This window comes from Antedon mediterranea, chromosome 2 (assembly GCF_964355755.1).
Source record: "Antedon mediterranea chromosome 2, ecAntMedi1.1, whole genome shotgun sequence".
Taxonomy (NCBI): Eukaryota; Metazoa; Echinodermata; class Crinoidea; order Comatulida; family Antedonidae; genus Antedon; species Antedon mediterranea.
The window spans coordinates 37,443,640-37,459,733 of record NC_092671.1 but is presented as its reverse complement, the minus strand read 5'-3'; the positions used below and the strand labels follow the sequence as shown (position 1 = coordinate 37,459,733).

At 32.5% G+C, this 16,094-nt stretch overlaps 2 protein-coding genes across 3 annotated transcripts; one reads left to right on the top strand and one right to left on the bottom strand.

The window, feature by feature from the left end:
- The first annotated feature begins 4,944 nt into the window (after positions 1–4,944).
- On the top strand, positions 4,945–12,725 carry LOC140039894 (galactosylceramide sulfotransferase-like). 2 transcript variants are annotated; one of them, XM_072085484.1, is made up of 5 exons: positions 4,945–5,038; positions 6,405–6,576; positions 7,297–7,363; positions 9,775–10,165; positions 10,678–12,725. In XM_072085484.1, exons 2-5 carry the CDS (start codon positions 6,458–6,460, stop codon positions 11,454–11,456), a joined length of 1,356 nt encoding a protein of 451 aa, XP_071941585.1. In that variant the 5' UTR covers positions 4,945–5,038; positions 6,405–6,457; the 3' UTR covers positions 11,457–12,725. The 2 variants fall into 2 exon arrangements, with proteins under 2 accessions (XP_071941585.1, XP_071941584.1); XM_072085483.1 differs by having other exon boundaries at positions 4,946–5,038; positions 6,436–6,576.
- On the bottom strand, positions 12,209–12,940 carry LOC140039439 (galactosylceramide sulfotransferase-like). The gene has a single exon (XM_072085040.1). It carries the CDS (start codon positions 12,938–12,940, stop codon positions 12,209–12,211), a length of 732 nt encoding a protein of 243 aa, XP_071941141.1.
- Between the last annotated feature and the right edge of the window lie 3,154 nt (positions 12,941–16,094).

The following is a 16,094-nucleotide window of genomic DNA, read 5'->3' as shown; positions in this document are numbered from 1 at the left end:
GTTCTTTATCATGCACATTAAATGTATAGTTACACGAAACCCACGGCTTTACGTCCCATCCGAAGGACTTATTTTCCATGATCTTATTATGATACGATTGTGAAACATTGATACAGATACTTATTATTGTCCATAAAAATAAAACATAGAAATATATTTGAAACTGGCATGAAATATATATTCAACCATGTTCGGCTTCCAAAACCGTTTTCAGACGCATCCGTTCCATTGTTGTTATAACCTAAGTAAATGTGCGATGTCTTTTTAGAAATTCTTTTTTGCCAAACTCTTCATATTTTAACACTGGTGTCTCTAGAATGTACTTTGTAACAATACCTTTTTAACCTTTTTAAAGATTATTAATGTTACTGTTTTGTTGTACTTTTACACTTTTTGTCATTTTTAGTCTGTTTTATATATGTATCTTTTAATCGGATTTGCTGACAACCGACATTTCTTTTTGTTTTTATCACTTAGACAAATACAGTTTTTTGTGTCTTGTCCGTATGTCATTGTTATGTGTCATGTCATGTAAATAATAAAATAGCAAGTTATGTACATACCGTCTCTCTGTAGATTAGATTGAAAGTATTAGCCGACTTTATGAACCGAGTCTGCCGACGTCGTTTGATATATATTACCTGTAATAGTTATCATACACCCGGTGGATTTGACAAGGTTAGAATTGTTTTGATGTGATCTTCATTTTATATTTTAATTTCGTAAAAAAAATGTCTTTATACTGCCAAACGTCAAATAGATCATAATTAGTCTTCTTCAGTCTTGCGAGAATCTTGATCAAAAACGACATTTTTTTTTGTAATATAACAATCCAAGATAAAATAAAAGTACACTGTAAAAATAGTGTTTAGATCTTAAACATCTATTATTTTCAGTCAACATGTTTAGGTCATGTTTAGCGTTGCGTGCATATGATTTTACTATGGCGGAAAAAAGCTCCACACATGAGCTCCACACATGGAAAATTAAACACGTTTAAAACCTAAACGTGTCTTTATATTGCTCCACATGTTTAACAATTAACACGACTGATGTCTTGAGTTGGATACATACTACATGTTTAGAATGTATTTAGAACCTAAACATGTTTATGGCTAAACGTGTGGAAAAAGTGAGTACAAAATACATGTTTAAGATCTAAACCCTTTTTTAATAGTGTGAACCTAAAATGGCAATAACAAATTACAGATCTTACGTCATCGTTTGTGATTGTCATCATTTTGTTGAAGTTCACTTAATGTAAACGCAAGTTTATTCATGGCGTTGATTGAATTTGTCTTATATAGTTTACAATTTAATTATTTCTGTACTTTGGGTAAATCATCATTGTATTTCGGATAGTTGTAATTTAGTCCGTCAAATATCTTTAATTAGTCGAGATGTTATTACGTTATCAAATGCAGTTCGTATATTGAATTCTTTATAGCAATATCAATTGCCATCGTTTCGGTTCTCAAAAAAACCTTCTAAATGAATTTGTCGTTCTAATTTTCTTGTTCAATTATGTTGAAGCTATTATGAGTATGACTTTCTAATTACATAATGTATTTATAGTATTTGCTATGTTCGTGTATATAGCCATTTTGTGTGGTATATTTAGCTCAGTCACATGAATCATTAAGTAAGATTGTCACCTTAGGCATGCGTTATACTTCTTGTTCCGGTCTATGGAATAACCATGGAGGTATACTCACATGGAATTACACTGTAGTGTAGCCTATGTCCTAATGTATTGTTTGAAAATAAGGTAGATTATTACAACTTTCAAGCCCCCCTGAATACAAACACATGTCTAAAGAAGACATATCTGCAAATAGGGGGATTTTTTGGGATGACAGAGACATTTACTATACACACAAAACCTGTCTATCTAAGTTTTGAAGATCAAGCATATATTTTGTTTGTTTAAAATGTGTTGGTGTAGGCCTAAAGTTAAGGATACAGATAGACTTTATTTCATACTTTACAGAAAATTTACATGGTCGCAGTTCAAGAATACAATAATGATGATATTGAAAACTTAACTAACAATTTAAGTATGTCTAAGTGTAGACGGAGCTTAAAGAATGGCTCCCCACAGGGCGCTTTTCGATGTACGCGCAAGTAATTTGAACAATAAATTACGCGCGTACGTCGAGGAGGAGCCCAAGTGGGAACGAGGCTTTAATATTGGTATCGCAAAATTGATTTTCGTTTCAATTTTAGATGAGAACATTATTTTTCTGAATAAGTATTTAGTATCAAAGAAGGGACGCGCGCGTACAAACGCAGTGGGCTCATCATCACATGAACGCGCGAATCACAGTGTACGTTCCTTTGCTGTAAATTTATTTTTTATAGACACGATCAAATTTTTTAATTGAACTTCGGTACTAAATAAACGTCAGCATTTTCCTTTAAATTATTCTTAAATTGTTAACTGAATGAGTTTAGCGAGCACAGCCAATTTATCCTTGATATTCAAATTATCTCCTTAGTAGCTTTTTATCGTTCCCTTGAAATGTATGCATAGTTTGAAACAGAGTCGCATAATCACTAAAATGATATCTTATTATAGAAATTATATATAGATATTGTATTTGCTTTTGTTAGTTATTAAAAGAATGTATTTTAGATTCTTGTACAGTATCATAGTATAGGATTTTTATGGCCTTGAATAGGCCTACAGCTCAAGATATTTACATTTTTCATACAATTGTTCATAACTCAACATAAGATCCTGACGTAATATCGATAGTAGCCATTTAAGTATTAATTCTTAATACGCATGTTTTTTAGTAAATGGTGAATAGTAAATTAAGTGTTTATATTAGGCGCGCGTATTAACGCCCGATTTGGAGGGAAAGTGTACACAAGAGATTTAAAGACATTAAATGTTATTTGCAGACTACATAATTATTTACAACACAACATAATGTTTCGTAATATATAAAATGTAAAGCTTGGTTCCCACTAAAACGTAACGCAAGGACGTAAACGCAACGCAAGCGTTTTAACCAATGACAAGCGAAGTTATAGACAGTTAGCAATCACAAGCGAATAAGCCATCGCTTGTGGTTGGTGGTCAATTCACTTGCGTTGCGCGTTACGTCCTTGTGTTGCGTCGCTAGTGGGAACCACGCTTAACTCTGCGTTGCGTTCTAGTGGGAACCACGCTTTAACGTAACGACCCAGACATAATGCGTGTGAGTTGACCAATCACAAGTGAGTTGTCGAATTTTCTTGTGGTGCGCTTACGTCATTGCGTTAAGAGTGGTTCCCACACTAGGACGCAACATAAGGACGTAAGCCGCAACGCAAGCGAATTGACCAATCACAAGCGACAGTTCGAATAATCCATCGCTTTTTATTGGTATATTCTCTTATGTCCTTGCGTGGCGGCGTATTTTCTTGCGTTGCAGCTTATGTCTTTGCGTTGCGTTCTAGGGAATCAATCTTTACGTGCAAATGTAAACCAAGCTTTTATGAGAGAGTTTTTGATTAGGCCTAACATCCATGACTTAATCGTTATCGCATCTTTATTATCAATGAATAAAATAATGACAATACATTTTTTTATTATTCTTTATTTAATGAGGATGACTCAAAACACTCCAAGCTAAACCACTATCCAAACACAGGCCTACCACGCGACCCACTCATGGCCTAGCTGATGGACGTAGAATTATCAATATTGGGATTTCGCAAAAGAACCCGATCTTTATACGGTATCACATGGAATGAAAGTTGCGGTCAGAAGACACGATACTGCGAACTATTTAATATCGCTAGTCATTATACCGCTCATGAAGAATTATGTTACGCAGTGTAAATCTACATACGTGCATTTACTATTCAATTCGCCGATACGGTATCCCATGGGAATATAGTTGCTGTCAGAAGGCCCGATACTGCGTGCTGTTTACTATCGCTAGTCTCGATAACGCTCGTGTATTGGGTGAATAACGCGTAGACATAATTTATATTCAAAATGTTGTTAAAGAATTACTGGTATTTACGCAGCATGTAAACTTGCATTACGTGTATTTACTATAAAATTATTGTTTTAATAATCAATATTAGGGCGAATTATATTCTCTAATCGTTTACAGCTTAAGTAACAATATCAATGATTGTCTATACCAGCTGGCGTGTTATGCCCATCGACGCGTGAGTTGAGCCATTCTGAAATCAATGCCACCCTGAAATATAATATTGATAACAAATGATGGTTTTCATTATGGTTGCTCTCATTATGGTTCACCTATTCTAACGAAAGCTCTGTCTACACTATCAAATGTTGTAAATACTGTTGATTTCATCTACACTATCAAACTGTATGACAAACAAATTCGATATGCCTATATATATGGACATGATGATGTCATATAACTACCATATTTGGGCATATCACACTTTTTTGTCAAAATAGTTTGATAGTGTAGACAGAGCTTTAGATTACCACTGGGTCGTCTACATCATTTTTTTTAAAAGTAAACCCATTACAACAGTGGTTATACTGAGATCTCTAGACCTATATTGTCTTTCAATCAGATGCTTCCCTGCCAATTTTCCATGTCTGACACGTCACACATAAACATAGGTTTACGGTTTTAAATATTTAAAAAAATATTGTTATCATTATTTTATACGTTGTTTTTAAATACTTTTTATTTAAGAGCCTTTACTTGTTTTATGTGAGTTGATAAAATAAATAAATGAATGATTGATTTACTTTATAAGCCTAAAATGTTGTATTGTAAATGTCATTAACCAAGGAACAGTACATTTTAATTAACGTTATCATCATAATCATCAGGTTATATTTATTTCGCGCACTTTCTTCAAACAACACTTATTATTGTAGCAATATACCGAGCATGCGTGTGCCTGTTCATTGTGTGTTCTTTTAGTCAATAACACACATTTCATACTCTCGTACAGAAGCAGAATGGGTTACTGGTGCGAGGAAACTTTTCACACATTTTACATCTGTCTCTATCGGATTCTATCGATGGGACGCTGAACGCGCTTTAAGGTAACGTAGTATTTAAATTATATTCTTAAATTTAATATTAATGTAATGGTTTTATATTATTGGGAAAGTGAATGAGTCGTAAGTATAGCATTGTTCATTGATTTGGACTTTGGACTGTGTGTTTTCACCACAAACTAAGTATAGGGTTGGTTATAGACAGGTTTTACTATAAAGACATATAGGCCTATATTCGTGTCTCATTTGGCTAAATTTAAGCTGTATGAATATACATTGTATACCGTACGCTATACAACGTATTAATATAAAAATAATTTTTTGTAGTTTCAACTATTTCAACATGTACCGTACTACATCGATTACATGGGGTTGTTTATAGACATAGGCCAGGTTTTACTATAAATACATAGGTCTATTCGTGTCTCATTAGGCTAAATTAAAGCTGCATTGATATACATTGTATACCGTGCGTTATAATACGACGTGCGTTAATATAAAAAAATCATTTTTTTGTAGTTCCAGCAACTATCTCAACCTGTACCAGTACTACATCGATTATATGGGGTTGTTTAATAAAAGACATAGGACAATTTTAATATAAATATTTAGGCCTATTCGTGTCTAATTTGGCTAAATTTAAGCTGTATGGTGAATATACCCCTACATTGTATACGGTACCGTACGCTATTAGTGACATAATTATTTTTTTTCCAGCAACTATTTCAACATGTACCGTACTACATCGATTACTAAAAAAAATATTCAGAAACATTCAATTTCTTGTCATCCATAATAAATGAATTGGATTATGCTAAATTTACACGTTAAACCATCAGAATGCTGATATATCAATATAATTAAACAAAACGGTGACGAAACTGTTACAAGTTCAGTCATTATATGGATTAGATAAAATATATATATTAATAAAAATAAAGAATATCATTTTTAGACAAAGCTAATTTACATATAGACATAGTAGAAATTAAAGTGTTTTTTTTTTAACAGAAATATACGTTTCTGTGTGGATGTTGTGTACTGTAAGCTATCTTAACAAACGTTTTATTTCTACAATTAGGCTTACTGTATATGAAATATCTACAGCTCTGTCTACACCATCAAACTTTATGTAACAAAAAAATATCATGTGCTTATATATGGACATGAAGAAATCATATAAATACCATACTTGGGCACATCACATTTTTTTGTCAAAATAGTTTTATAGTGTAGACAGAGCTTTAAGAAATATAAGAACTTTGATACCGCGAACGCTGTTGGCCGTGCTTCAGATTTCGGTAAAACACGGTATCAAAGAGCCCACCGAACGTCGTATCAGTAATAAATGTAATATTATTCTTTAGTATCAAATCGAACTTGAATTTAATTTCAACATTATTTTATATAGAATGCTTATCATCTTCATATTTCCTATGAAGTTATAGATGATGCCGATTGAAGATGGTAATCATAACAAAAAAGAAATGCTTAGTTGGTACCACCTTGTTATTCATCATCATCTACTGTACAATTCGCACCTTTAATGACAGTGTAAGAAAAATAAGCCTATATGAAAACAGGTAAAATAATTTATATTTTAGGCCTACTTATTATAATTTTGATTACAATTTATCAATTTATAGACATAGCTAAGTCAGCTTCACTCACATCGGCTCTCGAGCAATAATGTTCTAAGTCTTGTCAATGATCGTAGTCTTAAGCTCTGTCTACACTATCAAATTAGTTTGTGACAAAACAAAAGTGTAGACAGCCTAAATATGGTAGTGATATGCTTAAATATGGCAGTGATATGCTTAAATATGGTAGTGATATGACATCATCATGTCCATATATGGGCACATCACATTTTGTTGTCACATAAAGTTTGATAGTGAAGACAAAGCTTTTGGAAAGTGTATCCACAGTTTGAATAGCCAACGTATCACAAATATCAACATCTACATTTTAATAAGAAAGAAATTGTAATATTATGTACAACACAATAATAACATTAATGTTAACTCTCGGATTGAATAAGTTTACATTTATCACCCTTTTATATCGCAAAAACACATCTCCCAAGGCGCATCCACATGCAAGGCAATGTGAAAGGTAATACAGTAGGCTACAGTACAGTTTTGTTCCTCCCACTGATGCCAGTCGCATCCAAGAGGCAGTCTTCTCTAGCATCCAAATATATGCTGGGTCTGACTGTTGAATGGCTTCCTTGACTGGGTTAGCTTCTTAGTTTGACTAGTGTATAAGTAAGTACAGTAACTTATTATTTCATTTCATTTAAGTAACTCGAAATCTAGGCTAAAGCAGTTATGGTACATGGTACAAGAGGAAGCTGTTGCGCATCAACAAGTAAGTTATAATACATAGTTGTCTTAAAAAATTAAATCAATACAAATACTAAACTAAAGGCCAGTGGAAATACTCATAATGTATCGTGTTTGTATTGACGGTAATGGCAACTTCTTTTATTTTCTTTGAGTGATGACAATTTCAATATGTCAAATTAAAAATAACTGATTTAAACAAGAAAGGTGGGAAAATTCAAGAAGTAAACGCTTATAAAAGAAAGAACTCCATTTAAATATCAATTTCACTAAATATATGAAAATCAGCTTTTAAATAATAATTGCAAAGGTTTTTCAACAAAATACAACACTGATAATATGAAAACTCACAGAAACGATCATTGGATTTCAACCCTGATCTCTGGATTTGGCAGGCAAGCATATCAACCACCATAAACTACAGTGCCACTTTTAAATGGTGGAGAAAAAAAAGCTGGTTAAAATAAACACATTTGGCTATAATATAGACCCTATGCTTAAATATGGCAGTGATATGACATCATCATGTGCATATATGGTCACATCACACTTTCTTTTGTCACATAAAGTTTGATAGTGAAGACAAGGCTTTTGGAAAGTGGGAAATCCACAGTTTGAATAGTCAACTTATCACAAATATCAACATTTTAATAGGAAAGGAAATTGGTGGTCAGAATAAACATATTTGGCTATAATGTATAAAAACAAATTGCTTGAAGACAGTAATCATCACTTCTAAATAACGCTATTTGTTATACGGTTGAGATGAACATATCAAATTTGATATCCAAATCTTCTAGTTTAATCCACTCAAAAGAAATAAGATCCCAGAGGAACAATGTATATTTTAACTGACATTCAATGCTAATTAAGACATCGACACAGAATATGAAATCATTTGGTGGTGTAATTACATTTGTAAGAAACGCTTTAACTTTATGTACATTAATGTACGTAATTTAGACAAAGTAACGTAACGTAATTTAGACAATAAAGGTCTATCAATTCTGTAAAATAACTTAACGTAATTTAGACAAAGTAGGTCTATAAATAGTGTAACATAACGTAACGTAATTTAAACAAAGTAGAGCTATCAATTCTATAAAATAACTTAACGTAATTTAGACAAAGTAGGTCTATCAATAGTGTAAAATAACGTAACGTAATTTTAACAAAGTAGAGCTATCAATTGTGTAAAATAACGTAACGTAATTTAGACAACGTTACGTTTACGTCCTTGCGTTACGTTCTAGTGGGAACCAAGCTTAAGCGTGGTTCCCACTAGAACGTAGCGACGTCGACGCAAAGTGATGTATTGCGTAATCACAAGTGGGAACCGACGACGCAATAGTGCTGCAAACATCGCAGGTTTGATTTCACGCAGGGCGGGGTAAGTTATTAGAAGTGCATTTGCTTACGTTGCGTAGATTGCGTTACGTTGCGTCGCTAGTGGGAACCAAGCTTTACACGTTACACATAAATCTCCTATATCATTAATGGACAGAATGTTATAGTAGGCCTACGTTATGCCACATGTATTGTTTACCGCATAGTATCTACATTTACAGTCTTGTAATGGACATTAAAAAAAAATATTTCATTCATATTAGGTCTATGTTCTTAATAATCACATTATTTATCCTATAATAGCGTTGTTTTAATCTTTGATATATTATATCACTTTAAAGATTTCCCCACTATAATTTTCAGTATCACTTAGTCTCCTTAAAAGCATCTATTTTTCTAATACACATTTTTAATTGAAGACCGTAGTCACGTGTCGTGCTGTAAAACCTATCTTTTACACTTGTATCATCAATACTCTCAAAGGAGCTGGTATTAGTGCTCTCTAGAGGGCGCTAATTGATTAGTTTCACACTCAGTCATCTGGAAGTGAGAGGCAAATAAGGTTTAAATCATCCAAAATAACTCGTTTTCCTCTTTAATATTCATAACTTAATTTATTAATAGAAATGATATGATATTTTTGGGTAATGAAATTCGGTTGTATAATTATTGATAAATTGTCATTACTAGATGTAGCACACTTAACGTATGGTTTGATATCTTGAATTTAGCGAATGCAGTTTTAAAGCCTTATTATTATAAACTGTATTAATCTATTAATGGAGTAAAATACTAAAATATAAAATTCTTCTGTAAATATCCAACAATACATAGCTTATGTCAGACAAACACAATAGTTTTTTTCTACTAACTATATATATAAATATTATTAAAACTGTTTTTATGCTTATAACAATTGGTACAATATTTTCTGTGTATGTAGTTATATTGCTACAGACAGATTACAACCCATATTAAAGTTACAACATACTTATAACTATTACCGTATGTTGGGTTATAAGTTTTTTTACAGTAAGTGTTTCTATAAAGCCTTTAGATATTTCATGATATTTTTATTTTATTTTAAAGGATGTAAAGCCGGATTTTAAGCCTTACTTCGTAAGAAATGCGACACTAAATAAAGGCAATTCAACTGTTTCTAAAAAATTGGTGGAGAAGCAACAACAAGCGTCAGCATCACAAACGCTTAACGCGTCACTTCCAAAGACCCAAGCACGCCCTCTAACACAACAGCAATGCAATCCAAGAAAAAACATCGCATTCTTTAAAATGCATAAATGCAGCAGCAGCACGGTACAGAACATCTTATTCCGTTATGGCGATGAACATAATCTGAATTTTGTGTTACCCCTACAAGGAAATTACTTAGGTTACGGTTTATTTGATAAACACCACATCAGGCCGTTCAACACTAAGTATTACAACATACTCTGCCACCATACAAGGTTCAGTTATAAAGGTAATTACAGTGAATTGATGAAGATGTAAAGTTATATTTCATAATCAAAGTAGACCTAGATTGTCTGTACGAAACTATCTTATGAACTTTAATAAAGTTGTGCCTGTTCGCGATTAGAATGGAAAAAGAACTAACAATAGTTTATTTTGGGATAGGTATAGGTCTACATAAATAATATATTTTAAAAATCAAGTTTTTGTCTCTTTTGTGGGGTCAGTCCATTTTTTTTGCACAATGATAACACTATGATAACAGTTATATCTATCTATCTATCAATGGACATTTAAGTGATATTACACAGTCTGAGATTAAAAGATTAAGTATTTTGATATTGTGTTGAAATCTAAATATTATAAAACAAATAAGTACAGTTTATAATATTGATATTATAGAGCTAAAACGATATAAAGATTGACATTCAGTATTATAAATTATAAGATTTTGGTTTGTTTAAATTCTTTGATAAAAGCGTATAGTTACATGACTAACAATTTTGTTATTTTATTTTGAAGGAATGTTAGAAGTATTACCGCCTGATGCCGTGTTTGTAACCATCCTACGAGATCCAGTCACCATGTTTGAATCAATGTTCACCTACTCTAAGTACGATTCACTCTACAAACTGACACAGTATGACGACCCTTTAGGACAATTCTTAACCAATCCAAATTCATATTACGAATCACATGGTTCTAAAGAACACGCTAAAGATCCCATGTTATCTGATCTAGGCTTGCTACTCGATCAGAAAAATAATCAAGACAAAATTGACAGTATGATTTTGGAATTAAGTGAGCAATTTAATTTAGTTATGATAACTGAATATTTTGACGAATCGTTGATTTTATTGAAGGAATTAATGTGTTGGGATTTCGACGATATTGTTTACTTTGTTTTAAACGCTCGAGCTCAGGAATCTGTGAGAGATGTATCAGAGAAAAATGCGATAAAGCTCCGAGAATGGAACAAAGGTGACGTGAAATTATACAATCATTTTAACAAAACATTTTGGGAGAAAATCGAACTTTTTGGAAAAGATAGAATGTCAAAAGAGGTTGAAAAACTACTTAAACGAAAGCAGTACTTCGAAGATTTATGCATTGAATCTGTAGTAGAAAATGACAAAAGGGTTTGGCATCCAGGGGGTATAAAAGTTGAAAGTTTTCGTTTAAAACCTTCTGCTTTTAAAAATGTAGTTTGTAATAGATTAGTCCGTACTGAACTACCATATACTGATTTTCTAAAACGGAAACAGATTTTAAAGTTTAAAACTTTTGTAGTGGACGACTAGTTACTTAGAGACACTTTTACCAATAACTTATTTTTATATTTGTGGTCAAAGAGGCCATTATGAAATAATCTATTGCATGGATTAAATACCAAAACATTTTAGTCGTACATGTATAGTGAGAAGTATTTCATCAAACTGTGGGTTATTTTAACGTTTTTTAAAATGTTTTTTTCTATAAGAATTTTTAGAAGTCTTTATTTTACATATGCTGATACATATTTCATGCTTTGCATTTTCTACTTCTAATATAAAAAAAAACACCTTTTGACCAGGAAGGACAATTGTTTTTATTCATGTAAGATAATAGTTTTTACTTTCTAAATTCATAGTGTTTTTTTTTAGTTTTTTAAGTTTTATCAATTTAGTGGAAGTCAGGTTGAGTGCAATAAGCCAGAGTCGTACATTTTAGCCGGCCATGTTTATTTTGGTTTCTTTTGTTCGATGCTCTGAATATCAAATGTTTGGTGCTATACATAGAGTATATTTATCCATGGAATACTGTAAATGTTCAAGAGACAGAATGTAATGAAGTAAGAGAAACATACAACCAGGGTACTTAATTTTTCATATTTTATGGGCTGAAAGTACTATTAAGATACATTAAAAATATTATTATTTGGGTATTTGGTTTAATTTTCAATTAGGCCTATTGTATAGGCATGAGTTTTCTATTTGGTGGCATTTTTTGTAGTTAAACATAGCTTTAACATTTTCAATGATGGAATATAGATTAAAAAAAATAAAGGATATGTCTACGTTATCTTTTTCGTTTGATTATAGAACTTTCGCTGTTTTTCCCGTAAATGACGAGTGTAGTTAGTTTCACTGCGTTGTATCTTCCAACAAAACCCATCTTTTTCAATGTGAGATTTAAACTTCATATTTTTAACCTTTGATATATTATTATCTTTCTCATCGGTACAGTTTTCCCGCAACTCTTTCTGTTTTTCCTTGAATATCTTTAGTTCCCTTTTCATTTTATCCAATCCAAATGTGTCGACTTGTTTCCAAAAACTAGTGTTAAATCTGTCATAAAGTATCACATCCCAGCGACTCCATTTACGAATTCTATTCGCTAACGATTCGTTAATAGCAAAACGTTGGCTTCGAACTAACTTAGGCACATACAGAATGTCTTCAAAACTCCAGCATAATTTATTCTTTAAAAGAATTAACGATTCGTCCAAATATTCTAACAGCATGACGAAATCTAGCTCTCTTTCCATATTTGCCATTACCATCTTCGCCATTGTATCAGTTTCTATATTCTGTTTGTAGTCAAAATGATGAAATACCACATCTCTTCTGGTTTTATAACTTTCTGGTATTACGTCAAATGTTTCCATACGGTTCATAAATTCTTCGATGGGATTTGAGTAGTTCTGAAGTTCGAATTTCTTTTTCCATCCAAAATAACCAAAATAAGAATGAAAAACCGACACTGGTTCCCGGATGATGGTGACGTAAAAGGAGTCGGAAGGCATAATGGCCTCAAAACCTAAAAATACCGTACAAGTTAGAAATGATGAAAATGCATCAAAATAAATAAAATACTATGAAATATGCAGAATATTAGGCTCAGATTATTAATTATTCAAATAACAGTGACGTAATCGAACAGGCGGATGTAGTTACGAGGAGTTACGCGCGCGCGTGCCAAGCAGACGGTATTAGTTGACAGAATAACCAGGTAAGCTGGGCATGTACTTAGGCCTACGGTTTATAAATTGCATTAAATTGCAGTTTTCAGATACACAATTTGCAAGAAGTTGTTTTTTGACAGGAAATAACAAATTAGAGGTAAGAAAACCAAGAAATAAATCAATTAATTAGACCTAGATTAGTATGTTTAGACACCTGCTATTAGTTAGGCCTAGGGCCTAACTAGGCTAGGTCTGTTCTTACCACCGGGAATAGTGGTAACTTGGACCAAGGATTCGATAGCGATATAACCCGTTGTTTAGGCCTAGATTCTGTTTAATAATAACATATCGGAATAAAACTTGTTTCTGATCATAAAGTCTGGTGTATTTTCCACCAAATCTGACGAAAAGTATTCTTCTATATTTGGATAGGCCTGTTACTTATGATTTGATGCTTAGCTTTGATAGGCCCTGCTAGCCTAAAACACTAAATTCGGACTGTGCTTACAAAATCCGCGTTCTCCAGTAAACATGCTGATCACAGAGTCAAGAGAAAATTGGTATATTGACCATGGCTTGGCTTACAAAAAGAAACAATTTATTGTTGATGTCTCCATCAATTTTAGCAAATATATTTTCAAACACGTCTAATTTCCATCACCCATCAAGCCTGTCTCTGTAAGCCAATTTTTGTCGTGAGGGCAAGGTACTAATTCGATTCAATCCACAACTTACCAGGCTTGTTAAATACACAGTGATGTGCTAGTATATTGTATCCATTCGTTGTTAAATTCTCGACCATGTTTGGTTTGAAAGGAATAGAAAGACTGAAAATATGATCATATCCAAAAGTGTTCTCCAGTGGCATAGCAAAAGTCAAGTTGTGCTTATCTCCGAATCTTAAAAATATATTCTGAACTGACGAACTTCCGCATTTATGAGTTTTGAAGAATACTATGTTTGTGTGAGGCTTGCACTTTGTAGAACGTAGGCCTACATTTAAAGTTGATGTCTGAAAGAAAACAATATGGGTGATAAACTACTAGGCTTAATGCATCTGTTATAAGGAACTACCATAAAGATGCGCAGAGAGGAATAGCATGTTATGTCTGTTATAACACTGAAAGATATACCGTAAGAATTATGTTGTGCAGTATGCGCAGGTTGCGAAATGAAGATGAATTTTAAAAAGAAAAACATTTATTAATCTGAATTTGGTAGGATCAGCATTTTATGTTTGTAATAATATTTGTAACCATATATTTTTTAATGTTTTAAGTAATATACTAATATGTTACGTTTTGAAAATATTGAGTCACCGTGTATTAATATTATTTTGAATGAATACTGTGTTCCATTTTTAATATTGAACAAATAAACTTCTGCTGAAACAACGCTCACGCAGCCTATCATAATGCAAATAATGCCCGCGAATACCAGTAGTGAACGCGATATAATGCGTCACCAACAATGCCTTATACATATATATATATATTAATAAAAGGAACTTCGGAAACTTTCCGATCCATCACAGTGGAACTTGAATCTTGAATAATATTTAATAATATATACAATATATAATATATATAATATAATAATACTATAATTAGTTTATTCCCCGAGAAACCTTTCTGTAAACAATGTGGAATATCCGCACAAAATATTTAGATGATATTTATGATGATGTTTTGATGAATATTTTTATGTAGATGGAAGAAACAAACACATGTGTTTAATATTCATTGCTAACAGAAATGTACGTGTCCAACGTAACAGGAATTTACGCAGCAAATGGCATGTATGTACATGCGCAGTATAGTTATGATTATTTCAGCAGAATGCTTTATTGTCAGTGTTGACACTGTACTTACCATGTTTGCGAACTGTAAGCTTCTTCCGATACTTGGTGGATATCTGACAGAAACAGGTGCGTTTTTGTCGAATCTACCCACAAATCTGTGATCAAAAATTCACAGGAGTACGTCATTGATTGATGAGGCCTATCATTTTGTACGTTAAAACACAATAATTAACAAGTCGAATTTTTAAATTTAACGATAATTATATTGTCCATTTTACCATGGAGAAATAAGTCCTACCATGATTTAAAGCTCTGTCTACACTATCAAACTAGTTTGACAAAAAAAAGTGTGGCATGTTCGAATATGGTAGTAGTATGCTCAAATATGGTAGTGATATGACATCACCATGCCTATATATGGGCACATCACATTTTTATTTCACATAAAGTTTGATAGTGTATATAGACAGAGATTTACACAGCAATAGAGCTTCAGATAGGACCAGCATGCTTTCATTCAATACGGTACCAATAAGGCCTAATAAATACAAGTATTCCGATCAAGCATTTACCAAATTTTGGCCTGACTTTACCCTACGCTCTACAGAGTGACCAGAAGTCCAAAGATTCAAATGATTTTTATGATATGATGATATGACATCACCATGCCTATATATGGGCACATCACATTTTTATTTCACATAAAGTTTGATAGTGTATATAGACAGAGATTTACACAGCAATAGAGCTTCAGATAGGACCAGCATTCTTTCATTCAATACGGTACCAATAAGGCCTAATACATACAAGTATTCCGATCAAGCATTTACCAAATTTTGGCCTGACTTTACCTACAGAGTGACCAGAAGTCCAAAGATTCAAATGATTTTTATGATTACGTCTGTAGCCATTAATCGATTAATGTAATCAATAAGAACAGTTGTGTCAATTCCAACGATAATATTTTCTCACATTTTAAATATGAATGCCTACTGTTACGTCTCTTATTTATTTTAAGGCATGTAAAGTATTATTCATTAAAACCTCGATTACGGTGGCCTATAAGTGTCACGGCAACTTTAAAAAAATATCACGGCAACTTTAAAAAAAAACTACGGCAATTTGAAAAAAGCCACGGCAATTTGAAAAAAGCCACGGCAAATTAGAAATAAAACATCACGGCAAATTAAAAAT

Coding starts and splice junctions, on each gene's coding strand:
- LOC140039894 (XM_072085484.1), top strand. CDS start 6,458: ATGGTAATCATAACAAAAAAGAAATGCTTAGTTGGTACCACCTTGTTA. Junction 7,364..9,774: donor AAGCTGTTGCGCATCAACAA/GTAAGTTATAAT, acceptor TTTATTTTAAAG/GATGTAAAGCCGGATTTTAA. Junction 10,166..10,677: donor TACAAGGTTCAGTTATAAAG/GTAATTACAGTG, acceptor TTTATTTTGAAG/GAATGTTAGAAGTATTACCG.
- LOC140039439 (XM_072085040.1), bottom strand. CDS start 12,940: ATGCCTTCCGACTCCTTTTACGTCACCATCATCCGGGAACCAGTGTCG.